Genomic DNA, 27,777 nt, shown 5'->3' on the forward strand with positions numbered 1-27,777 from the left:
CACATCTGCGCATGCGTATGGGTTGTTATGCGCATGCGCCAACCAGTCAGTGCGGTCAGAAATCGTGTGCTCACAAAATAGCGAATGCCTGCTAATTTGAGTGACAGGATGAGGCATTTGTGGGTGGTAACAGGAGAAGGTGCTTGAAAACGGGGAGTGGAGATCCGAACGCAGGCGTGCCAAACGGTCAAAACGGGCGTTTTAAGGGTGTGCATAATTAACAAAGCAGCGTCACCGACCACGTCAGTTGGTTGTCTTTTAGCCTGAACTGCTCGCATGATTGCGGTAGGAAAATGCTACCACAAGAATAGCGGGCAGTTCATACGCCTTTCGATGTACTCGATTAATATAATAAATAGCGGAGATGACGTATGATGCGAGCGGCCAGGGGGCGTCTTTACAAAATAGCGAGCTCATGTTTCGTTCGCTCGCTCAGACATAGAGGCGTCAACAGACCGCAAAGAGCGAGCACTCAATTTAAATAGCCAGCCCCTTTTTCTGAACGAGCGTCCGCAAATAGCGTCCGGCTCTGAATCAGGCCCAGTGTTCAAAATATGCTGCAACCACAAGCAACAGCAGGCACAAGCGAGGGTGGGAATGGGCTCATTGGGAGCAATATAGGTTACACCATATACATTGCTGCATACTGTTGCTAGCAATAGTATATAACAAAATCATGTTTTTTAATGCCAGTGGCTAATAAATGATAATAAATAAGACATTCAATCTTATTTTAGCAGCTCAGACTGACTTATCAATCATATAATAAGATCTCAAATTATAAAAGGTAATGATCGCCGATAAGTCACTTATTTTTCTTGAACAATAGATTACCATGAAAATGAATAACTTTATATTTTACAACAACAACAAACAGAACCTACAATCTATGAGAATGTTTAGCTAAATTAGATAATCCCTTTTATAATTATAAATATAATCGATACCTACTTCTGTGAAACCTACAGTCTAAGGGCCTTATTCAGCAGTGCACACTAGTGGTAGGGAGGGGGCGGCGACGGTTGCCAATGGGGTTGAGGGAAGAGGCCAGGATCTCCATCAGCTAACAGAGATTTCCTGGCCTCTTTTTTTGTACCTGCGGCTGCCGGCTTGCATGACCCCATGGGTCACTTAGCCGGCCGATGTTATAGCAGATTATCCGATGCTGCTCAGATAAGTAATACATGCAAGAGGCATGTCATCTCCTGCTACATTACCATAACTACAAGGACAGAATTGCAAAGCTGCATGCGAGGAGGTGTTTTGTATAAGTACATGCCAGAGCCGTAACTAGACTTTTTGGTGCCCTGTGCCAGAAAGAGCATTGGCGCCCCCTCCTCCTTATTTTTATATAGGTAGATAAGATGAGCATCGGAAAAAGGGACGTGACCTCACGGGGAAGGGGCATGACAAATCTGATTTGACCTGTACAATGAAGGAGTAACGATTCTGTTGTACTACTGTTAGCCAGGTGTCACTGCCAAATATAGTGTGAATCCAATGGCTGCAGTGATGATACACAATAATTATACAGTATAACTCCTCAGCTATAGATGTAGGAGAGCACTCGTGAAGCTGCCCATGCAGCAGGATTTGTCCAGCAGAACAGCCGTGCACAAGCCTGGGGCCGGCAGTGTAGATCACTGAATTGACAGTACCAAATACCTGTCTGACAGACCCTGTGGTGCCCTGTGCTGTGACACATGTCACACCACCCTAGTTACGGCACTACACATTCAGGCTGCACGAACCAGCCTGAGCCTATTCCCTACTTTCACTGTCACACACCTGGCAGGTTGTGATCCACTGTCCTCTGTCCAGTGTCCACACAGTTCCATGCCACTCCCTGCCTGACCCATCCAAAAGCAGCAGCTCCTCAGAGTGACTTCAAGTTCACCCAAGGAACTGTGGGAGCCTTGGGCGGGGAGACGTCATGATGTCTCTCCCATCCCAAAGATGCAGGGCTTTATGCAGGGTTGCCGGGACTCGGGAGGCAGAGACTCAGACTGAGTCACACTGTGTTTGTGTCACACGTATATATGTGAGGCTGCTGCATTTGACTCTCCTCCTGTAAACTGCTGGGCGCCGCTGCCATCCAGCACCAGCTGAGTGAGAGAATGAGGTGGATGGCCTTTGTTCCTCTCTCAGGGCTGTTGCGCTCTGTGTGTGCACCACCCTAGCAGCAGCCCTGGTAGATGCCTCCTGTCAGCTTCTGTGGTCTGCTGCGTCATCCGAAGATGCAGCATCTGATCATCTATGTGAATATCAATCATCTGAGTAGCCCTAAGGTTACTGGGGATGGCTGGAAAATTCACTCTTCCAGGGTTAGTGTAGCTGTGTTGGAAGACTCAGACACTGGCCTTGACACACCTCAAAATTGGAGGTCGGGCCGACACATCCCCATTTTCAAATCTGCTCCCCTTTGCCACCCACCCACGCCCTTAAATGGCCGCAGCATGTCAATCATATTGTGGCTTACCAAGCACAGCAACCATCATCGCATCCACTGCTGAAACTGGGTTTGCGCTGTTCAAGGAACCATTCAAGATGTACATATCTGTATTAGCATTAATGCAACATAAATAAGCTGTGATAATGATACTATTTAGATATTTGAATTAGCAAAACAATGTTCTGATAAAATAAGGTAATAACAAAAAGTAATATACTGACATTAAAGGTCCATTTGTTTTGTAGGTAATTTTAAAGGCCCTTGATCCCAGTTTTGATATTGATGATCCTTACGAGTCCTACATACAAGGTATGAAAAAATTCTTATTAATATGGTTTTTGTATGTTGTTTATAAGGCACCATGAATGGTCTGCAGCAACGTACATAGCGGTAAACAGGGTACAAACATTTACACAACATTTTAAACAATGGAACAAAAACAGGCCCAAATGTAAAAAAAAAAAAATACAGGGGGGGTCCTGCACATCTCTAATATATATATATATATATATATATATATATATATATTTTTTTTTTTATTTTTTTTTTTATATATATATACTGCATATATTTTGATTCTCCACTTATGTTTACTGCCTGGGATTGTGGAGTGTCGTATGTACACGCATTGGTGGCTTTGCTGTGATGTTGGAGCTTTGAGAAAGGTCCTTTGGGACTGAAATGTCAACAATTTATTACCTGGCTTTACCATGATGCTGAAAGATTAAATAGTCTGATACTTTAACTCTGGTGAGTGACCTCTAATTTACCCACATTTGGGAAAAACTGCCGCACATATATATATATATATATATATATATATATGCAACGGAAATAAACCGGCACTCCATGTAAAGTTGGCTATATACCTTGCCTGGGTGCCCTCCCCGGGGGATAATGTCCTCCGTAACAGATAGAAATAAACAGAAACGGTGGCACTCACAGGTCTTCCAATTCAATTAATGCACAGGACTCTCTAAGTAATTTTCCAACGTTTCAATCTCATTTATTCAAGATTTTCCTCAGGGATCAAGAATAAAGTCACAGAAAGTACATTTATATAACATAAGACAAACACTCACCCATGTGCAGCACCAACTGAAGCCGACACCGGGGGAGATGACATCATCAGACCGCGTCTCAATTATGAAACGCATGACGCTCTCACACGCCGGGCGGCGTCATGTAACCATGGTGATTATCCCATCACCAATTACACATAGTAAACAAACACAGACGAACACCGACTGATTGATAAAAACTCCTGACATAGTATGCTGGTTGTCCAGAGAATATCTCCGGCAGCCGATGCAAATAGCAATATAAATAAAGATCAGTGAATTTCATTACAAACCTATAAAGTCATAATACAGCAAAAACATAATGTCACATAGGAGACATCGTGGAATATAAGAGGTGAGAGAGACAGTAGAAAGGTAAGAACAAATTGAATGGACCGACGGCAGATGGAAATAAAAAATGTACAAAATAAAAATCGAAAATAAATAATGAAAATACATATAACTGAAAGGTGACACATGGAATGGAGAGAACAAATAACTAGAAAAAGAGATCTAGAGCATGAAGCAATAACTGTAACCTGAGCCAATCCAGCACAGGTTAAGATGGATACAAGGAAGACTGCCTTGCAAGTACCACATAAACCACACTGGAGCGTTATACTAAAAAAATAGGTCCATACACAATAAGAAGTATATAGCTTATCAGCATCCCATATGTGCATCAGAGGAAACAAGACAGATGTAAGTTCTCGTTAAGGCCAAACGGAGCTACACTATTCATGTCATGGATCCATCTGGCTTCTAGTTTTAACAGGGCTTTCTCTCTATCGCCATCTCTTGGTGATGGTGGTATGTGATCTATCACTTTATATGACAAAGTGGCCAAGGAATGTCTTAAATCTTTAAAATGACGGGCCACCGGTTGGTCAGTGTCTCTTCCATTGAGAGCCAGTCTAATGGCCGAGCGGTGCTGGGCAATTCTTTCTCGAAATTGGCATATCGTTTTGCCAATGTACACCAGACCACATTGGCATCTAATGGCATAAATCACAAAAGAGCTGGTGCACATGAGAACATGTTTAATAGGGATCTTGCGTCCTGAATAGGGGTGTAGAATATAGTTCCCAGTTTCCATATATCGGCAGGTCACACAGCCGAGGCATTTGTAACATCCCGGCTTCTTGGTAAGAAAATTTTCAGTGATAGATGTATTAAAGCCCGTGATGTCATTTTTAACCAAACGATCCTTGAGGTTTTGACCTCTCCTATAACTGTGCACAACTTTAGGCTCCCTGAGGCTTTTCAGATTGTTGTCAGACATGATGATGGGCCAGTGTTTTTTGATGGTAGACTTAATGTCATTGCTGGCAACATTAAAAGTATTGACGAAGAACAAATCATTCTGTGTATGCTTCTTGGTATCCTGTTTACGTGATCTGCAAAGACTCTCCGTTCTAGTGATACTTAAAGCTTTGTCTCTAGATTTTTTTAAATCCTTCAGTGAATACCCTCTCCGATGAAATTTGTTGAGCATCATATCCATTTGACGTTTCGCCTCATCTTCATCACTCACAATCCTTCTGATGCTCATAAATTGTGAAAAGGGGAGGCCTTTCTTAAGTGCAGTGGGATGGTGGCTTGTGGCATGCAGCAGGGTGTTTCTATCCGTAACTTTAATAAAAAGATTAGTTTCCAAATCCTTCCCGTTCCATCTAATCTCAACATCCAAGTAATTAATTATTTTCTCATTATATTCAAAGGTAAATTTAATGGTATGATGAGATGTGTTTATCTTTTCCATGCAATCCTTGAATTGCTCCGCTGTGCCAGACCATAATACAAAAATATCGTCGATATAACGAATGAATAAGAACATGTGCTTTGCAAACTGCGGATTATCGAAAAACAGTAATTTCTCAATCTTTAGCATGTAAATATTAGCTAATGATGGCGAGACATTAGAGCCCATGCTACAGCCTTGAAGTTGAAGGTAATATTTGGCATCAAAATAAAAATAGTTCCTGCTGAGAGTCAGTTCCAATAATTTAAGAAAAAAATGGTATCTCAGGACCTACATAATTCATGTTAGAAGATAAATAATCTGACATGGCTGCCAGACCTTCCTGGTGGGGAATGCTTGTGTACAAATTGCAGACATCAATAGTACACAATAATATAGAAGAAGGTAAATCCATAAGATGTTGTAAATTGTTCAAATATGAAGTTGTATCCTTTAACAGAGATGGCTCGGATTGAATGAGTGGTTGTAGATAGTGATCTAAATAGATGGAAATTGGATTATACAGTGAATTCCTGGCCGAAATAATTGGCCTTCCTGGGGGGAGGCCAAATTTTTATGGACCTTGGGCAAGGTATATAGCAAGGGGACCACTGGATGTTGTTGGATGAGAGATTTCATGATTTTTTTCAGAAATGACTTTATTGTCTACCGCATTGCACAAAATCTGATCCAATTCCACTTTATATATAGGTGTAGGATCTCCAATCAATTGTTTATATACCAAATGATCTGCCAATTGTCTATAAATTTCTTTACAGTACGCTGTAGTGTCCTGTAGAACAATAGCCCCGCCTTTATCCACGGGGCGAATGACTATTGATCTATCACCACTCAGTGATTTCAAAGCCTCCCGTTGGATATGGGGTAAATTATGTCCTTGCCATCCAGATAGACCTGCTTTCGAAGTCACTTCATGATCAACTATGCGAGAGAAGCAGCGGATTGAGGCATTTGTAGAGGTAGGATCAAATGTAGATCTACTTTTAATCGGTACAGTGGTACCTACATCAGACATGCCAGGGGAGTCAGAAAAGTATTCCTTAAGTCTCAAAGTTCTATTAAATCTCCAAAGGTCCACTTTCCAAACAAAGGTTTGGAAGTTGTTCGTAGGAACATATGATAAGCCATTGTTTAATAGATCTTTTTCAGCATTAGTAAGTTTATGTGCTGACAAATTAATCACTAAATTCTCTTTTTGTAAGGCCTTCTGCCTTTGATTCTGCCCCCCCTCCCACCGTTTCGTAAAATGTCTCTTGCGGACCCGCGAGCTGCGCGGGTGACCACTCCTAAAGGGGGTCTAGATGATGTAGAGGGCAGTGCTTCAGAATTGCCCAGCACCGCTCGGCCATTAGACTGGCTCTCAATGGAAGAGACACGGACCAACCGGTGGCCCGTCATTTTAAAGATTTAAGACATTCCTTGGCAACTTTGTCATATAAAGTGATAGATCACATACCACCATTACCAAGAGGTGGCGATAGAGAGAAAGCCCTGTTAAAACTAGAAGCCAGATGGATCCATGACATGAATAGTGTAGCTCCGTTTGGCCTTAACGAGAACTTACATCTGTCTTGTTTCCTCTGATGCACATATGGGATGCTGATAAGCTATATACTTCTTATTGTGTATGGACCTATTTTTTTAGTATAACGCTCCAGTGTGGTTTATGTGGTACTTGCAAGGCAGTCTTCCTTGTATCCATCTTAACCTGTGCTGGATTGGCTCAGGTTACAGTTATTGCTTCATGCTCTAGATCTCTTTTTCTAGTTATTTGTTCTCTCCATTCCATGTGTCACCTTTCAGTTATATGTATTTTCATTATTTATTTTCGATTTTTATTTTGTACATTTTTTATTTCCATCTGCCGTCGGTCCATTCAATTTGTTCTTACCTTTCTACTGTCTCTTTCACCTCTTATATTCCACGATGTCTCCTATGTGACATTATGTTTTTGCTGTATTATGACTTTATAGGTTTGTAATGAAATTCACTGATCTTTATTTATATTGCTATTTGCATCGGCTGCCGGAGATATTCTCTGGACAACCAGCATACTATGTCAGGAGTTTTTATCAATCAGTCGGTGTTCGTCTGTGTTTGTTTACTATGTGTAATTGGTGATGGGATAATCACCATGGTTACATGACGCCGCCCAGCGTGTGAGAGCGTCATGCGTTTCGTAATTGAGACGCGGTCTGATGACGTCATCTCCCCCGGTGTCGGCTTCAGTTGGTGCTGCACATGGGTGAGTGTTTGTCTTATGTTATATAAATGTGCTTTCTGTGACTTTATTCTTGATCCCTGAGGAATATCTCGAATAAATGAGATTGAAACGTTGAAAAATGACTTAGAGAGTCCTGTGCATTAATTGAATTGGAAGACCTGTGAGTGCCACCGTTTCTGTTTATTTCTATATATATAGATTTATATATATATATATATATATATATATATATATGCACTCTCCATGTAGAATAGCAATAGCAATTTATATATCTACCACCTAAAAAAAGCGCGTGCCTGAAGTTGACCTGTGTGAAGATTGGTTTTTCTCATTGTTAACTTTATGTGGCCATTTTGTGTGTCACGTCAAGCAGTGGAGAGAATATGGCCACAGCCTTTCCATTTTTTACCATTACAGCCTTAAGTACATTGGATCTAATTGACTAAATGGCATCAAAATGGTCATACCCAATATGAATACCCCTTAATCGCTAGTCGCTTTTAGCACTGCAAGTCGCATAAGAAATAATTGCTTTCCAGCCCAACTGTGTTTCCAAAGCACAAAAAGTTCTTATTGCAACAAAAAGTTAGTTACACGCTTTGATCTATCACAATTAGTGCAAAGATAATTAAATACAAAAGGTACAGCTTGATACATACGCATGTGCACCGGTCCCAGTATACAGTTGTCACTCCAGAAGCATGTGGTCATCCAAGAAGAATGGCTACTGACTGGGACCGGTGAGCAGGCTATATACCCTACAGATCATGATAACAACAATGTAGACAGACAAACATAATTCCATTGGTTCTTGCTCTTGGTCTTTGTAGCACGCTGTAGTTCATAGGTCAGTTCATATGTTGTCACTAGGGGTATGTCCCAATTCTCCAACAATGTCTTGAGATTACATTGTCTTTCTTTAACTGGTTTAAGACACTACATACAGAGTATACATTCTAACCAATAATTTCCTATAATCCATTACCATCGAACGCAAGTTGCAACTCCCTCACTGATAAATTCGAATATCTGGAAATAAACAGGGTGTCAGTACAGTACCAAACATGCCATGTCTACCATGTTGTATACCTTAAATATCATATCTATATGTGCTTGCATAAGTAATAGAGAGATATTTACAGGAATTCATCAGTGTGTGTTGTGCGTCTGAACGCAGCGCAAACGCTGCATTGCGTGCATGTGTTGTGTTTCATGCAAACATGTGCTGTATGTATTTTATTTGATAATGTGTTTCTGAATATGTGACATGTATTTATATATATATACATATATACAATCAGGTCCATAAATATTGGGACATTGACAGAATTTTCAGATTTTGGCCTCTATTCACCACCACAATGGTTTTGAAATGAAACAAACAAGATGTGCTTTAACTGCAGACTTTCAGATTTAATTTGAGGGTAATTACATCCAAATCGGATGAACGGTGTAGGAATTACAACAGTTTCAATATGTGCCTCCCACTTTTTAAGGGGCCAAAAGTAATGGGACTATCAACTCAAAAGCTATTTCATGGACAGGTGTGGGCTATTCCCTCGTTATTTCATTATCAATTAAGCAGGTAAAAGGTCTGGAGTTGATTCTAGGTGTGACATTTGCATTTGGAATCAGTTGATGTCAACTCTCAATATGAGATCCAAAGAGCTGTCACTATCAGTGAAGCAAGCCATCATTAGGCTGAAAAATCAAAACAAACCCATCAGACAGATAGCAAAAACATTAGGTGTGGCCAAATCAACTGCTTGGAACATTCTAAAAAAGAAAGAATGCACCGGAGAGCTCAGCAACACCAATAGACCAGGAAGACCATGGAAAACAACTGTGGTGGATGACAAAATAATTATTTCCCTGGTGAAGAAAAACCCCTTCACAACAGTTGGCCAAATCAAGAACACTCTCCAGGAGGTAGATGTATATGTGTCAAAGTCAACAATCAAGAGAAGACTTCATAAGAGTGAATCTAGAGGGTTCACCACAAGATGCAAACCATTGGTGAGCCACAAAAACAGGAAGACCAGATTAGAGTTTGCCAAACAACATCTAAAAAAGCCATTACAGTTCTGGAACAACATCCTATTGACAGATGAGACAAAGATCAACTTGTACCAGAGTGATAGGAAGAGAAGAGAAGGAAAGGAACTGCTCATGATCCAAAACATACCACCTCATCAGTGAAGCATGGTGGTGGTAGTGTCATGGTGTGGGCATGTATGGCTGCTAATGGAACTGGTTCCCTTGTATTTATTGATGATGTGACTGCTGACAAAAGCAGCAGAATGAATTCTGAAGTGTTTCGGGCAATATTATATGCTCATATTCAGTCAAATGCTTCAGAACTCATTGGACGGCGCTTCACAGTGCAGATGGACAATGACCCAAAGCATACTGCAAAAGCAACTAAAGAGTTTTTTAAGGCTAAAAAGTGGAATGTTATGCAATGGCCAAGTCAATCCCCTGACCTGAATCCGATTGAGCATGCATTTCACTTGATGAAGACAAAACTGAAGGGAAAATGCCCCAAGAACAAGCAGGAACTGAAGACATTTGCAGTAGAGGCCTGGCAGAGCATCACCAGGGATGAAACCCAGCGTCTGGTGATGTCTATGCGTTCCAGACTTCAGGCTGTAATTGCTTGCAAAGGATTTGCAACAAAGTATTCAAAAGTGAAAGTTAGATTTAGGATTGTTTAGTTTGTCCCATTACTTTTGGCCTCTTAAAAAGTGGGAGGCACATATAGAAACCGTTGTAATTCCTACACCGTTCACCTGATTTGGATGTAATTACCCTCAAATTAAATCTGAAAGTCTGCAGTTAAGTCACATCTTGTTTGTTTCATTTCAAAGCCTTTGTGGTGGTGAATAGAGGACAAAATATGAAAATTCTGTCAATTTCCCAATATTTATGGACCTGACTATATATATATATATATACATACATATATATAGCTTTATCCAGTAACTGTTTTTTTTATATTATATCCATCTGAATCTAATTACAAAAAGGTCATATAAAATGAAGTTTGCCCTGCTCGCAGGTGGAGCAAGCCTTGGCAAGAAGTTTGATAATTTTAACAAAGGCTTTCCTATGCTTTTTTAGAATACGATTGTTAGTTCTTCTTAACCACATCAGCATTGGACACAAGGCATTCAATTGCTAATGATATTCAAACTTTTGACAATTGTTTCTAACTCTATATTCAGAACACTTCAATTGTGCATATCAGTGTCTGGGTTACATTTCAATTGCCAGAGACATACTGTATCTGTAATGCAGAGCTTCTCAATTTATATGCAAACACTCACAGTATCTTTGTGTATTTTTAATTATGCTTCACAGACATACTCCTGCTTCTCACACACTTGGTTAAACCTTGAATTATATATATTGTGACACAGTTAGGTTAGAGGGTCCCTCTCCTGGGTAGAGGACTCCTTCCTTACACACACACACAGCAGCAGGGAAGCAGCACACCAGTCTGGATGCAAGTACAAGCTGGTCGGTGCCAGTCTTTATTGTAAAATGACAGAAATATAAAGAAAACATAAATGTAAATCCTAGCCCTGTCGGGGCACTAACTTCACAGGTAGTTCCCTCACTACCAGAACCTGGCAGGGCCAATGCCCTTGCCAGCAACAAAGCACAGCACAGTACTCACAAATAGGTTTTTCAAGTGTCTCTGAGCAAACTTCCTGCCTGCTCTCCCAGGTGAGACAATCAGCCCTCAACACACTAGGCTTATATTGGCCACTCTCAGGTGGGAACCCAATCAAGTCTGTTACACTGCAGACTTTCTCCTGGGGGTTTAAAACACAAAAGATAGGAATCTGGGACAAATGTACCTGCCACAGACCACTTTACCAGTGATCCTATCACATATCCCCCCCTTTGTTTCGACCTGTGGGGTGGAACAACTGAAGCCCCCAAACAATGAACGCGTGACAATGCGTCAGCATTGGCCAGCTGGCTTCCTGGCCTGTGTTGCACTGAAAATTTAAAAGTTTGTAACGCCAAGAACCATCTTGTAATTCTCGCATTACTGTCCTTATTTTCAGACATCCACTTCAGAGGGGCATGGTCAGTGATCAATTTAACTTTCTTCCGGCCAAGTAGTACCTGAGAGCCTCTAACGCCCACTTTATGGCCAACGCCTCCTTCTCCACTGTGGCATAGTTTCTCTCATGTACATTCAACTTTCTGCTAAGATAGAAAATAGGGTGTTCCTCACCCTCCTTGTTCTGGGACAGGACCGCTCCTATACCTACTTCTGATGCATCAGTTTGTACTATGAATTCCCTTTCAAAATTAGGAGTCATCAGGACTGGTTGGGAACACAATGCTACTTTCAACTCCTGAAAAGCTTTCTCTGCCTCAGGACTCCATTCTACCATGACTTTTTGTTTGCCTTTGGTCAGGTCAGTCAGTGGGACTGCCATGGTGGCAAAGTTTGGCATAAACCTCCTGTAGTACCCCGTAATTCCCAAGAAGGCTCTCACCTGCTTCTTATTCAGAGGCCGTGGCCAGTTTTGTATGGCATCAACTTTATTGAGCTGAGGCTTTATCAGGCCTCTGCCAATGGTGTATCCCAGATATTTTACTTCCTCCATGCCTAGACAACACTTTTTTGGGTTGGCTGTCAAACCTGCCTTATAGATGGAGTCCAACACTGCTTGTACCCTGGGTAAGCGAGACTGCCAGTCAGGACTATGAACGACCACGTCATCCAGATAAGCAGCCGCATACCGTCTATGGGGCCTTAGAATCCTGTCCATCATTCTTTGGAAGGTAGCAGGTGCCCCATGTAGCCCGAAGGGCAACATCTTGTACTGAAACAAGCCCACTGGTGCTGAAAAAGCTGTCTTTTGTTTGGCGCTCTCGGTTAACGGTACTTGCCAATACCCTTTGGTTAGGTCAAGAGTGGTTAAATACCTTGCCGTCCCTAGTCTCTCAATCAGTTCATCCACTCTTGGCATCGGGTAGGCATCGAATTTTGAAACACTGTTCAACTTTCGGAAGTCATTGCAGAAACGCACACTCCCGTTGGGCTTTGGAATCAACACAATGGGACTTGACCATTCACTATATGATTCTTCAATAACCCCTAACTCTAGCATATTTTTAATTTCTTTCGACACCGATTCTCTTTGTGCTTCTGGTAACCTATATGGCTTTAGATTAACTTTAACCCCTGGGTCAGTGATGATGTCATGTTTAATAACCGAGGTTTTCCCAGGTACGTCAGAGAACAGAACCCTATTTCTAATCAGAAACTCCTTGACCTCTTGTTGTTGAATTGCCGACAGGGTTTTTGCCACTCTCACTTCGGGAACTAAGGGCCCTGGACTTACTGGAGGGTCTCGGACGGCCGACAGTACCGTTCTATCTTTCTAGGGCTTTAACAGATTTATATGGTATATCTGTTCCGGCTTTCTTTTCCCCGGCTTGTAAACTTTGTAATTGACCTGCCCCACTCTTTCTAAGATTTCAAAGGGCCCTTGCCATTTAGCCAAAAGTTTATTTTCCACAGTGGGAACCAATACTAACACTCTGTCCCCAGGAGCAAAGCTGTGTAACTGAGCATTGCGGTTCTATACCCTCTGCTGTGCCTGTTGAGCCTGTTACAGGTGCTCTCTCACTATCGGCACTACCGCAGCAATTCTCTCCTGCATTTGAGAAACATACTCAATCACCATTTTGTAAGGACTAGACTGCCCCTCCCATGTCTCTTTGGCAATGTCTAGTTACCCCCTTGGGTGTCTCCCATACAACAAGTCAAAGAGTGAAAACCCGGTGGAGGACTGGGGAACTTCTCTTATGGCCAACAATAAATACGGCAATAAGTAGTCCCAATCCCTACCATCCTTGTCGACCACTTTCCTAAGCATGTGTTTTAACGTCTTGTTAAACCTCTCGACCAGCCCATCGGTTTGGGGGTGATAAACCGAAGTTCTTAACTGTTCGATTTTGAACAGGCGGCATAACTCTTTCATGACATTGGACATAAACGGTGTACCCTGGTCAGTTAGTATCTCCTTAGGTATACCCAGCCTGCTAAAGACATGAACTAGCTCTCTGGCAATGGTCTTGGGTGACGTATTGCGCAACGGGATCGCTTCCGGGTACCTGGTAGCGTAATCCATTATGACCAGAATATACTGGTGTCCCCTGGCAGACTTCATTAAGGGTCCAACCAAATCCATCGCTATTCTTTCAAACGGCACCTCTATGATAGGCAATGGAACTAGTGGACCCTTAAAATGTGGCCTGGGAGCATGATACTGACACTCAGGGCAGGATGCGCAAAAGTCAGATACCTCTTTATGAAGCCCGGGCCAGAAAAACCTCTGCATTATTCGCTCAGTGGTTTTCTCTACCTCTAGATGGCCTGCCGTTATATGACCATAGGCCAGATCCAACACTGTTCTTCTGTAGGCTTTGGGAACTATTAGTTGTTCCACAACATCTTCCCCCTTCTTAGTCACCTGATATAACTTATCCTGACACATTGCCATGTGGGGATAGGACAAAGGACTATCAGGGTCTACGGGTTTACCATCAACTACTTTTACATTTTCCCTGGCTTTAACCAAAGTAGGGTCATTCAACTGCTCCACGGCAAAGACCTCTCTTCTGACCTCTAAATCAGGCAGACGATCACCTGGCCCAACAACACTTCCCACCTCAATGGGAGGCACATCAGTTGGCGGGCCACCGTCACGTTCCGCATTCTCTAGTTCGCCAACCATAGTAGAAAAAGGGAATAACTCTGACTCAGAAGAAACTCCCTCCTCCACTACATCGACAACCTTCTCAAATGGATCGGGGTTGTTCACCTCTGGAACAAAACGGCTTTCCCACAACTTCCAGAAGTGAGCAAAGTCTCTCCCCAATATTGCATCGTACACCAGACCATGCACCAAACCCACAGAAACTATAGCAGAGCCACATGGTGTCTCGATGTTCACCTCGGCCGTAACATAATACCGAGTATCCCCATGTATGCAGGTCACACCAACAGTTTTCCCTGTATGCCTCAAGGGGTTCACCAGCTCAGCTTTTATAAGTGTCACCAAGCTACCAGAGTCTAACAGTGCCTCTACTCGGTTGCCATCTACAGTGAGTACACACATGTGCTTATCAGTCTCAGCCTGCCGGTCAGCCGTACAGGCAATCTGTGCAAAGAAAGACCCCCTGCGGTAGACATGAGCAGCATCACATTGCATAGGTTCAGTTGTAGGTGGACAATTAGCGGCAATATGGCCGAAGCCACCACATTGGAAACACTGAGTCATATTAATGTCTAGTCGTTTATGGGGCAAGAACCTTCCCGGCCTGGCAGGCCTGTCTCCAGGTTCTACACCCTCAGTCTTAGGTACATTCCACCACCCAGCACCCTTCTCCCCTGGAACAGTCTTACCAGTGTCTCTGGGAGTTCGCCAGTGCACCATCGGGGCTCGGTGGGGCATACTCATCAGCTCCTCAGCCGCCATGTACCTCTCCACCAGCTCAACCAACTGGTCCACGGACTTAGGGTCTGCATGGCTCACCCACTTGCGCAGAGTCACAGGTAATGATCGCAGGTACCGGTCCATCACGACCCTTTCCACGATCTGTGGTCCCGTCAGCGTCTCGGGCTGTAGCCATTTTGAGGACAGATGGACGAGGTCATGCATCTGTGAACGTGGAGGCTTGTCCTTATGGAACTCCCAGCGGTGGACCCGTTGGGCACGAACAAAGGTGGTGACTCCCAAGCGAATTAGGATCTCCTGTTTTAGTTTTTTATAGTCCTTGGCATCAGCCAGGCATAAGTCAAAATATGCTTTTTGTGGCTCCCCAGACAAAAATGGTGCCACCAGACTTGCCCACTGCTCCTTGGACCAACTCTCCCTCTCGGCCGTTCTTTCAAATGCGGCGAGATAGGCCTCCACATCATTGCCCAAAGTCATCTTTTGGAGGAAGTGACTGGCTCATACGGAGTGAGTGGTGGTGGGAGGACCAGTATTAAAATCTCTGGGCCGGGCGACCAGGTGCTGTACCACCTCTCTTATGGCCTTGCTGTTTTCCGCTAAGGCCTGGCGGGTTTCCTCGATGGCGACCTGTTGTTGCCTCTGGGCTGTCTCCAAGGCCAACAGTTGCACCCTGGTGGATTCCTGCTGAGCCCAGGTAGCTTCCTGCTGAAGTTTGTTTGTCTCCTGCTGAGCTGCTGTAGCTTGGAGCAAAGCTTTAATAATGTCCTCCATTTTGTCCTGGGGTGTAGGTTGGAAGCTGAACCTTGCCTCTCTGAGCATTGGCTGACGCCTCCTCTATGGGACTCCAAGGACACAGTGTTATTTCCACACTCACCAATTGGGTGTCTGTCCCTTTAATTTTTAAACAGAAAGTTTTCCTCTCGCTGCAACTTCAGTGTGTGTGGTTGCCCGCATTCTCCACCATATTGTGACACAGTTAGGTTAGGGGGTCCCTCTCCTGGGTAGAGGACTCCTTCCTTACACACACACACAGCAGCAGGGAAGCAGCACACCAGTCTGGATGCAAGTACAAGCTGGTCGGCGCCAGTCTTTATTGTAAATTGACAGAAATATAAAGAAAACATAAATATAAATCCTAGCCCTGTTGGGGCACTAACTTCACAGGTAGTTCCCTCACTACCAGAACCTGGCAGGGCCTAATGCCCTCGCCAGCAACAAAGCACAGCACAGTACTCACAAATAGGTTTTTCAAGTGTCTCTGAGCAAACTCCCTGCCTGCTCTCCCAGGTGAGACAATCAGCCCTCAACACACTAGGCTTATATTGGCCACTCTCAGGTGGGAACCCAATCAAGCCTGTTACACTGCAGACTTTCTCCTGGGGGTTTAAAACACAAAAGACAGGAATCTGGGACAAATGTACCTGCCACAGACCACTTTACCAGTGATCCTATCACAATATATATACGCATTTGTGCGCATCGGCTTTTTTCCGACACAGCGTAGTGTCCGATTTTACTCTTTATCAACCCATAAATGACTAGTTCGTCAGATAATGATTACAAATGATCATAACCAATTATTTGACTTCGACACCAACCATACTGATCACCCGATCTTGAATTCTGGTGATTGTTAAAACCAGAGTAAAATAATTCAGTACCATGGGACAGGAATCACATACTGAGCTACCACCCAATTAGTCTAGGTTCAGTAGTTCCCCAAAAAGCCCCTACACTTTTCAAATTAAAAAAAACTTTAAGTATGCTATTATTTATTTTTCTTTCATTTTATTCTGGCACCCTCTTTAAGTACATTCAGAGCATGTACATTTTCTGAAATACAGTATTGGTGAATTCCTTATATGATTTTTCTTCAGTTAAGGCCTAGAATTCCATCTCTTTGTTGACCTCATAGTTAAATTATTTTATCATTCTTTTCCTTATATATATTTTTTTCATTAAAGTACAAATGCAATAAAACACAGCTCACACTCTGTGATGCCCCCTCATGGAGCACTGGCCATTTACATGAAGGAGAACAGTCACCTGCTTCTAAATTGTGAACCTGCCAGCTATTGCTTTTAAAGGCTGGAGGTGAGATGCTTAGCTGTGTTGTCACATAAGGCCAAAACTAGGGGTGTGCGAGCTGTGCTGCCACCAAGGGTGCAAGGAAGAGGGGGCAGCACCATCACTGCCCTATTGCATCTGTATTTGGCTTGCAGGGTGCCCTGGAAAGGATTCACCTTAGAATGGATCCGGCTCTCAGTTCCTGTGCAGGGGGTGAGCCCAGTTCATGGAACAGTATGGCACTGCTACAGAGTTATGTCAGAGGAAGCCGCCCAGACATAAGAAACGTTGGGGGCTTAGACACAATGCCCAAGGAGGTATGTCATTTTCTGAGGGTGTTGCTCTATGCAAAGCAGTGTACATAGCAAGCAGTAGAATCATAGGAGAGCACATGGGTGCTACAGACGTCTAACAAATGCTGCCATACTAGAAACCTGATTATTTGTACAATTTCATTCATCAAGAACAGAAATTTTGAAAGTCCACATATTGGTAACTATTCTTCCCTCGCCTTTCTGCATTTCAGTGGAGGGAAGGAGATCTACATGGACAACATGCCTTTGTCATTGTAGATATGCTAAATCAGCTTCATTGGTAATTAATGAATAGCAAGGTCTTTTGATATTATATATACAAAATATAGCATTTTAAATATATTTTATTTGTAAGACCTTGGCTCCCTTTTTGTTTTAGTGTAATTATCATAGCGCAGGAGCAAAACTTCAATATGGTACGCTAGTCTGATTTCTCAAACAAAGAAACAAGCAATATGAAAAGCATTTGGCTCCCTTACCCCTAAATACATGTATTATGTACAATGTATTATGTGTAAATGCATTTTAAATAGGAAATTGACATTATTCTTTTTCTTATTTAGATATCATTACCATAACAAATTTAAGAATAAATTTTACAAAACTTCATACCCTTGGGGATACCTTGAGTAATGGATGGCAAAGTGTGCCCCAAGAAAAATATTACTATGCAGTTTATGAAATGATTGTAAGAGGAAACTGCTTTTGCAATGGGCATGCCAGTCAATGCATCCCTGTACAGAACACCAGAGGTGATATCTTCAATCAGCCTGGAATGGTAAGATATAAAACTTTTCCTGTAACCTAGTTTTTAGTGACTGACATATTTTGTATGTCTGGCTTGGGTTCTTGAACTGAACATCTGTTACTGTATGTCAGCAATGGAAAATGTAACATGGCAATCATTTGATATTTTTGTCGTTAAACCCTCTTAGAATGGATCTCCCTAATTACATCCCATAGTTTTCCAGTTTTCCACTTACTTCAGCCATTTGTAAACTAACAGTTCAATTCTGGAGATTCCTTTCTGCAGAAATGATTTCTGGAGATTTCATATTCATATACGAGGGCATATCATTACTGCTGGCATGCTCTGCTTGGTGTGTTAAACTTTCATATCAGCCCAAGCTTAGCCATTGCCTAGAAATTATAGAATGGGTCATTAACTTTACATGATGGAGGTAATCTGAGTTATTTTGAACTTTGAAATCACTGTTTTTCAGACTTGTGAATGTAGAGTAAAAAGAGATGTAAAGTAATTACAAACATTGAGCTATAACTCCACTTTTGTGTTTTTGAAATGTACTGTTTAACAAGATGAGTCCTCCTCCCTCATGTGCCTTTCCTTAACACACAGTATACCATTATCTCCTCCCTACTGCCAACAATGGCACCAAACTTTTGGGTTTAGCCGTCGCTGCTTATTTGGGTACTATGACTGCTGATGCAGTAATGTTTATAAACCTTGTCCATGCTCTGCAATGTTTTGTACTGTAAGTCATTTATTTTCTTGTTTTGTTCATACTGGTTCTAATTATGTACTCTGTAAGGTGCTGTGGACCCCTTGTATGCTATATAAATAAAAGATGTGTCACAGTCTGGTTATTTTGTAAATCCAGCTCAGGACCCTTAGGTCTGACCGACGTGTATAGGAAAAAAGGTGGCTTGATACAACTCTGACTCATGGGTATGAACAGGAGTTAGAAACACTAGTGCCAGTGTAGGAACCTTAGGCAGGTGACCGATACTCAGCGTAGATGGTGAATAGCTAAAACCCACAAAGTACCAACGAAGTCACAGAGGACACGAACACAGGATACAAAGTAAGCCTGGAGCCTTGAACTAACCGGGGTATGAACACATTGTTCAGGCAATGGGTTGAACAAAGGAACAGGTTTAAATAGGAGGTGGTCAGCAGCCATTGGTCTAGCCAGGGCCGGCTCTAGGGGTGTTCAACTTGAGCGGTTGAACAGGGGTGCCACCCGTGGAGAGTGCACCCTTCCCCATCATCCCGATTTCAGCGGGACAGTACATCCTGCTGTTCCACCCATGGGCCAAAGTGGCCCGCGTTTGGCCAAATCGGGGGGTTGGGGACCCCCACTGCCGCAGCTGTGCGGCGGTGCTGGGACCCCGGAGTCTGAATGGATGCTGCGCGCATGTGCGTGGCATCCATTCAGTGCCGTGAGAGGACTGGGAGAAGCCCAGTTAGTGAGGCTCCCCCCAGCCTGATGTAATTTGGAGGCATGCCATGTGGGCATGCCTCTCAGATAACATAATGTAAGGAGGCATGGCCTATGGTAATTAGGCCATACTCTCAATTTAGCGCAGAGTGCTCGGCCGGCACAGGGCACTATTAGCCCTGGAGCCATCCCTGGGTCTAGCTGACCAAAGCTGAGCGGCTCAGGTGCATCTGGTAATAGTAATGGAATGTCTTAGCATACGCCTGGAGGCAGCAATGGAGGAATGTCTGCACCTGTCAGCAATTCTAAGACCCAGATTCATGACAGGATAATAATAATAATAATAATAATAATAATAATAAATTACTGTAGAGCTCATTCTCATATGTGCACTGGGAACACACATAAAAACGAATACATGATTTTACTAATACAATGTATTGTATTTTAATGGTAGGATTCATTATTAGCTGATTTAAATTTAAATGCAGTATTAACACAATTTAAAATTATGGAAACAAGTCCATATGAAAGGTCAGGCATTTAGTTAGGGGCGTAAAGTGCAATACCAGCGGATAAGTGAGAATGAGTCCTCATCACTAAGTTTTACCTTCATGGTTCACTTAAAAAATTTAGTTTTTAGCTTCAATGTGGTTTATATTTTTGAAAATTGGGGTTCGACCAAATCACACTAATATTTATAAAATAAATACTTGAAAGAGTGTAATATGTTTTTTCAGATTTTTTTTCACTGATTTGTATTATTTTCTTTTTTAGCAATAATAAAATGTATGCTTGGTTTGGTTAAATCACTTCTCTAGGTTCATGGCAAATGTGTCTGTCAACATAACACAGATGGCCTAAACTGTGAGAAATGTAAAGAATTTTATAATGATGCTCCATGGAGTCCAGCAGTTGGTTTTGAGGACAATGCCTGCAGGAGTAAGTATTGAATAAAGCTGTATGCAAGTCTGATATTTATCAATGTTTCTTACCCCAAGCTTTGTATATTTCCCCTTTGAGGTTTATCCTGAGTGGTAAAGTTAGTGATATGTATGATGTTTTATCTAATAGTATACTAGGCCTGATTCAGAGCTGGACGCTCTGAAAGAGCACTCGCTCTGAATCAGGGCGTTTTTTGTTTTCTTTGGTGCGGCCTCCGGGCCGCTCGCACAACTGTGGGTGACCAGTCACAGCTATTGCGAGCAGCCAGGTGATGGTCGCGATGGTCTCGACCATCGCGACCATCAGGGCTTGGGATGACACCCTTGCGGTAGGGTCTCGTTCCTGCAAGCCCCAGCGAGTTTCTGGCTCTTAATAGAGCCGGAAGCTCACCACTGACATCACTCGTGATGTCAGTGGGGCCTCCCCCAAATGGCAGGCGTTCCATCGGAAACGCCTCAGTTTGGCCAGCCACCCACCTGCCCACCTCCAAAACGGTGCGAGCTGTCAATCAAAATCGGCAGCCGTCCCCTTTTGGTCGCTAGCCGGGTCTCGCACATGCGCACGTCAGAGTCGGCTCCGGCATACACATTCACAGTGGCCAAACATTGACCCGCTCGCGAGCGCATAGTGCTTGCAAGCGGGTCTGAATCAGGTCCACTGTACAGTGTTTACATTTGCCTTAACATGTTGTTCCTTTTTTTTTCTTTTTTTAACCTTTTTTCTTTTGGGTCAGCTAATATTACAATGTATGGCAAAGAGAAATTATAAAGAGACCACACTCCCCAGTTACAATATCAGAAATAGCATACTTAATATTGAATACTGAATATCAGGGCCGTAACTAGGGTGGTGCAACCTGTGCCATGGCAGGGGGCGCTGTTTAGGCCTGTCAATTTTCCTGTTTATTATCATTCTCACTTGTAACTTCCTCTTCTTTTATACCCAGCATATCCTGGCCATGCCTATCTCCTCACTGGCCCTTGCCCATGAGGCCATGGCCCTTTTGTCAGATGCTCTATCTTATGTCCCTATTTAAAAAAATGTGGGGAGGGGATGCCAATGCTCTTTCTGCTCTTTCTGGCACAGGGCACCAAAAAGTCTAGACAGCTCTGCTGAATATTATAACACAAACACATATATATATATATATATATATATATATATATGTATATATATATATATATATATATGTGTATATATATATATATATATATAATATACAGTATATATATATATATATATATATACATACATATAGAGAAAGTTGTAATACCCGGCACTCTACTCAAACTGGTATACAGGCCCTGGTGTCCATCCCCAAAAAAAGCTTAATGTATGCACCGGAGAATGGGAGGAGCTCAGAGAGACTTGAAAAATGTAATAATACGCGGCAATACTGTGCTCTCTTGTGTCAACGTTTCAGTGAAGACCACTTTTATCAAGACATGATGTCTTGATAAAAGTGGTCTTCACTGAAACGTTGACACAAGAGAGCACAGTATTGCCGCGTATTATTACATTTTTCTAATCTCTTTGAGTGCCTCCCATTCTCTGGTGCATATATATATCTATATATATATATATATATATATCCTTGTAAATGTATATTTAAAAATATGTCTTTTATAATATAAAGTGCTTAGTGACAGGCAAAAAAAGTGCTCAGTGTGTAATTATAATTTATATAGGAAAGCCTCCAAACAATTACTAATATTCACAAATTAATAGGAGTGTAATTCACAATAATATATGTGTGAACCTTAATCTAGCAAAATTTGATTAATGTGTACAACAGTGCATTATTAATCAGATTAAAATGTGCAAAAATAGTCATACAATTTGTATATAAAATATATAAAATCAATTTTTTTATTAAATACAAGAGTAATATCCTTCCACATGTAGGATAGTATACATAAAATCCACAAATAAACATACATGTATACAAAATTATATATAAAAAATTCTGTAAGAATATCAAATAAAATATGAATAAAAATTGGCTTATCTGATCAAAAAATGGTAAGATCATGAAAGGGTAGAGAATAATATATATATATACAGTCAGGTCCATAAATATTGGGACATTGACAGAATTTTCAGATTTTGGCCTCTATTCACCACCACAATGGTTTTGAAATGAAACAAACAAGATGTGCTTTAACTGCAGACTTTCAGATTTAATTTGAGGGTAAATACATCCAAATCGGGTGAACGGTGTAGGAATTACAACAGTTTCAATATGTGCCTCCCACTTTTTAAGGGGCCAAAAGTAATGGGACTATCAACTCAAAAGCTATTTCATGGACAGGTGTGGGCTATTCCCTCATTATTTCATTATCTATTAAGCAGGTAAAAGGTCTGGAGTTGATTCTAGGTGTGACATTTGCATTTGGAATCAGTTGCTGTCAACCCTCAATATGAGATCCAAAGAGCTGTCACTATCAGTGAAGCAAGCCATCATTAGGCTGAAAAATCAAAACAAACCCATCAGAGAGATACAAAAACATTAGGTGTGGCCAAATCAACTGTTTGGAACATTCTTAAAAAGAAAGAACGCACCGGAGAGCTCAGCAACACCAAAAGACCCGGAAGACCACAGAAAACAACTGTGGTGGATGACAAAAGAATTATTTCCCTGGTGAAGAAAAACCCCTTCATAACAGTTGGCCAAATCAAGGAGGTAGGTGTATATGTGTCAAAGTCAACAATCAAGAGAAGACTTCACAAGAGTGAATATAGAGGGTTCACAACAAGATGCAAACCATTGGTGAGCCACAAAAACAGGAAGACCAGTTTAGAGTTTGCCAAACAACATCTAAAAAAGCCATTACAGTTCTGGAACAACATCCTATGGACAGATGAGACAAAGATCAACTTGTACCAGAGTGATGGGAAGAGAAGAGAAGGAAAGGAACTGCTCATGATCCAAAACATACCACCTCATCAGTGAAGCATGGTGGTGGTAGTGTCATGGCGTGGGCATGTATGGCTGCCAAAGGAACTGGTTCCCTTGTATTTATTGATGATGTGACTGCTGACAAAAGCAGCAGAATTAATTCTGAAGTGTTTCGGGCAATATTATATGCTCATATTCAGCCAAATGCTTCAGAACTCATTGGACGGCGCAATACAGTGCAGATGGACAATGAACCGAAGCATACTGCAAAAGCAACCAAAGAGTTTTTTAAGGCTAAAAAGTGGAATGTTATGCAACGGCCAAGTCATTCCCCTGACCTGAATCCGATTGAGCATAAATTTCACTTGATGAAGACAAAACTAAAGGGAAAATGCCCCAAGAACAAGCAGCAACTGAAGACATTTGCAGTAGAGGCCTCGCAGAGCATCATCAGGGATGAAACCCAGCGTCTGGTGATGTCTCTGCGTTCCAGCGTTCCAGACTTCAGGCTGTAATTGCCTGCAAAGGATTTGCAACAAAGTATTAAAAAGTGAAAGTTAGATTTAGGATTGTTTAGTTTGTCCCATTACTTTTGGCCCCTTAAAAAGTGGGAGGCACATATAGAAACCGTTGTAATTCCTACACCGTTCACCTGATTTGGATGTAATTACCCTCAAATTAAATCTGAAAGTCTGCAGTTAAATCACATCTTGTTTGTTTCATTTCAAAGCCATTGTGGTGGTGAACAGAGGCCAAAATATGAAAATTCTGTCAATGTCCCAATATTTATGGACCTGACTGCATATATATATATATATATATATATATATGTATATAGTACAATGATAATAAATGGCACTCCAGGGCTTGAAAATGAATACAGGCAGACTGTGTCCACTACAAGTCAACATTTCAGAGCTCTGAGGCTCTTTTATCAAGACCATTCAACGTATGGAATCCGCAAGTCCGGCGGTTCAAATCCCGACAGCGGCTCCCCGACATGGGTGAAAATCCTGATCGTCCCCAGGTAAGTATTTACTAACCTAACCTCCCCCAACTAACCCTAACCCTGCTTAGTGGTACCTAACCCTAACCTTCCCCCCAGTGCCTAACCCTAATCCCCCTTCTAAGTGCCTAAACCTAACCCCCCCTTCCCCGCTGCCTAAACCTAAGTCCCCCGGTGGGTGCCTAACTATTGTCTCTTCCAAGTGCGGCTGAACGGAACAAACCATCTGTGCTGGGATGCCAGCACGGAAACACAGGATTTGTCTACCTTACAGGTATCGATTTAAAGAAGGGTACATTTGTTCTTGTTACATGGATTCATTAAGTGTATTTATTTGTAAGCATACTGGACATCATATACTAGGAACTAAGCATAATCAGCCATACTTATTACAAACAGCATTACCGTATCATAGATTCAAATTGATTTCTATCTAGCTGCTTTTTTCCAATTAGCAACATTGTATATTCTTATTTATGTTTTGCATGTTATTATTATGTATCCTTGTGTCTATTTACTTTGCTTGATTGTTTTATGTGATAATTATTTTGTGTCCATTTTACAAGTAAAATTATTTATAAATTGAACCAGCTGTGTATAGACACCTTTTTACATACTGACACACCGTATCACCCTGATTATAGCGCAGTGTATATTTTGTTGTTAGTTTTTTTCTTATATCAAAGTTTGCACTAAACTTCCAAACACTTGCTGCTTATTATCACAGGTGTTCCTTAATTTTAGTTTATGAGCACCAGGAGTTTGGTAGTTCGCTACCATCTGTATTGCTTATTCCTCACTAAAAAAGAATAATTATAACAATCCATATTTTTTATGAATATTTTCACGCAAATTTACTATGTTTCTCTTGCCAGAAGACAGACTCCAATAAGGGTCAGTCCTGGAAACAGTGTGGTAGGGTAACAATATCACACTGCTTCCTGGTTTGGGTACACTGCAACCAATTGGCCAACAATTTTCAAAATAGTCACCCACAGTCTTCGATAGACTAACACTGGAGGTGGTGTTATGTATTGGGGCCAAGCTCTGGAATGCTTTTCATTCCGGAGCTTGGTAAATCCGGCAGCACAGCAGCACCCATAGAAACCTACCTACCATTTGCGGTTGGAAATGGAGGGACCATAACAGATATTGTTTATATCTGCTGCAATCTCTCCTTGGTATATCTGAGGGATGCTTCATATTTTGGGTAACCACCCCCTCCCCCCCTCCACCAGCCCATGAAATGTATGTTTTTGAGAAATATCCTGCAAATATTGAATGATAAACCCCTATTTTCAATAATTTAAAGGCACTAGGGTAAAAGTCTAGTGTGCAGTAATTTTAATGCTAGCTAGTGCAACCAGATAGCACAACCAGGCAAGTAGTAAGGTCAACATAATATTTGGCTACATAGGCAGAAGTATTAGTAGGAGATGTAGATGTTAATAAATCATAGGAGATTGCACTGGTAAACAAAATATCTGGACCGCTTTAATATTGCCAAATATAAAAGTTTTTGTTCTATCATATACATATATGCATAAATCAAACAATAAAATATGACCTCACACTTGTTGCTCAGGCTGATGACATTACAAACAATCTTGGTAGTATAAATAAATTAGAAACATAACAGTAGCAACAATGTTATTACTTGAGCCACCCTCTAGTAGATCATGCATAGATAAAAAAAATTGTTCTATTTATCATAAATAATAAAATAGGCTCATAATGTTCCAATCAAAGTGCGTTTAGAACCGCGCTGGTATGATGGCAATATTCATTCCAGGCAAGCTATTAGTAGTTCGATCCAGTTTGCACAATAATTTCACAAGATATATGTTGTGAAACCTGATATTGTTGAAAACCCTGAAGTTGCAATTTAAAGAAAAAGGTCACAGTGCGTTATACCTTCGTGGTCAAAGTCCCTTTTTCCTTGCCAGTCTGGCAGCCTCTGTTCAGGGTTGAGCTTATTTCACCTTCATTGTAAGGACCTGGAAGTGACATGAGGTGAGGTGCAGAAGTGGGGTTCCCTGCCAATAAAGGCTACCAAATGAAGAAATTTGTTTGCTTGCCTCGCTTCGGGCATGGTGGCTCGCTTCGCTCACCACAGGTTTATATTCTCCCTCTATGTCCACGTGGATAGTAGGGAATGACATTGGACAGTAACTGATGACGTCAGGGTCCGCTCCGTGAAGGTCATCTAGATACTAGATACCCTCTGTTCAGCGTATTGACGCCGGCTGCTTGGTGCGTCACAATTAGGATCCGGGGTAGACAAGGATATGGGTAAATGGTTCCTAGTGCTTTGCTAGCAAAGATTCAGGCCTTCATTCGGAGGCGGCCGTGCAGATGTTTGGCCAGTGCGCATGCGCACGAGGGAGCCGGCTCCTTCATGCGCATGTGTGAGACCCGCTACGACCGACAGCACCGGTCGTAGCAGGTCTCTTTCCAAAGGGGGCGAGCTGTTGATGTTGATTGACAGCTCACCCCATTTGGAAGGCGGGCCGGGGGGGGTGGCAGCCCAAACGGAGGCGTTCCCATGGGAACGCCTACTATCTGGTGCCGGCCCCACTGACATCACTAGTGATGTCAGTGGGAGTGCTTTTGGCTCTGATAGAGCCAAAAGCACTCCAGGTCTTGCAGCAGCGAGACCCTACTGCAGGGTCTCGTCGCAAGCCCGAATGCCTACCGTTTGGGGGAGGCCCCACTGACATCACTAGTGATGTCAGTGGAGAGCTTCCGGCTCTGACAGAGCCAGAAGCTCTCCGGGGCTTACGACAGGTGAGACCCTACCCTAGGGTCTCGTCGTAAGCCCCGATGGTCGCAATGGACTCTGACCATCGCGACCATCACCGGAGCGGTCGTTAGAGCTATGGGTGTAAACCCACAACCTAACGACCGAAACAGAGGCGGACGGTCAGGATGCAAGCGGCTGCCCAGTTTCTGAGCGACCGCTTGCATCCTCCGACCGCCTCTGAATGAGGCCCTCAGTCCCGATGTAGATCTTGACTTGATCATTATTCATACTGTACTTAAATATTTACAAACCGTTAACAGTCTATTATGGAAATTGTTTTGGATTACTTTTTAACACAGTCTTGTAATAAAGGTAGAATATTATATTTTCAGGCTTGCAAAGGTTGGATAAAGATCACCTTGAAGTTGCCTTTAGTCAGGACACAATAATTAATAGCAGTCCCTTATTCATAGCTCACAATTATATCAAACTGAGTGATGTTCACTGACGGACAGGGATCAACGTTTCACAGGCATTAATGCATGGAATTAGTACTGTAGGTTTATAATAGGGGTGAGCGGGTTCGGTTTTACTCGGTTTTACTCGGTTTTTTTCGCCACTTTACCGCAACTTT

The 27,777-nt window shown here is 42.2% G+C and overlaps 1 protein-coding gene across 2 annotated transcripts in view; it reads left to right on the forward strand.

Moving 5' to 3' along the window:
- LAMB4 (laminin subunit beta 4) overlaps nucleotides 1–27,777 on the forward strand; it is a 269,670-nt gene that overhangs the window by 84,482 nt on the left and 157,411 nt on the right. For both annotated transcript variants that reach the window (XM_088480192.1, XM_088480193.1), the window contains 3 exons: nucleotides 2,698–2,761; nucleotides 17,934–18,148; nucleotides 20,372–20,492. In XM_088480192.1, the coding sequence (XP_088336318.1) occupies nucleotides 2,698–2,761; nucleotides 17,934–18,148; nucleotides 20,372–20,492 (400 nt within the window). The remainder of the gene's footprint in view (nucleotides 1–2,697; nucleotides 2,762–17,933; nucleotides 18,149–20,371; nucleotides 20,493–27,777) is intronic.

This window comes from Taudactylus pleione, unplaced genomic scaffold, assembly GCF_031769625.1.
Source record: "Taudactylus pleione unplaced genomic scaffold, aTauple2 ptg000251l, whole genome shotgun sequence".
Classification (NCBI taxonomy): domain Eukaryota; kingdom Metazoa; phylum Chordata; class Amphibia; order Anura; family Myobatrachidae; genus Taudactylus; species Taudactylus pleione.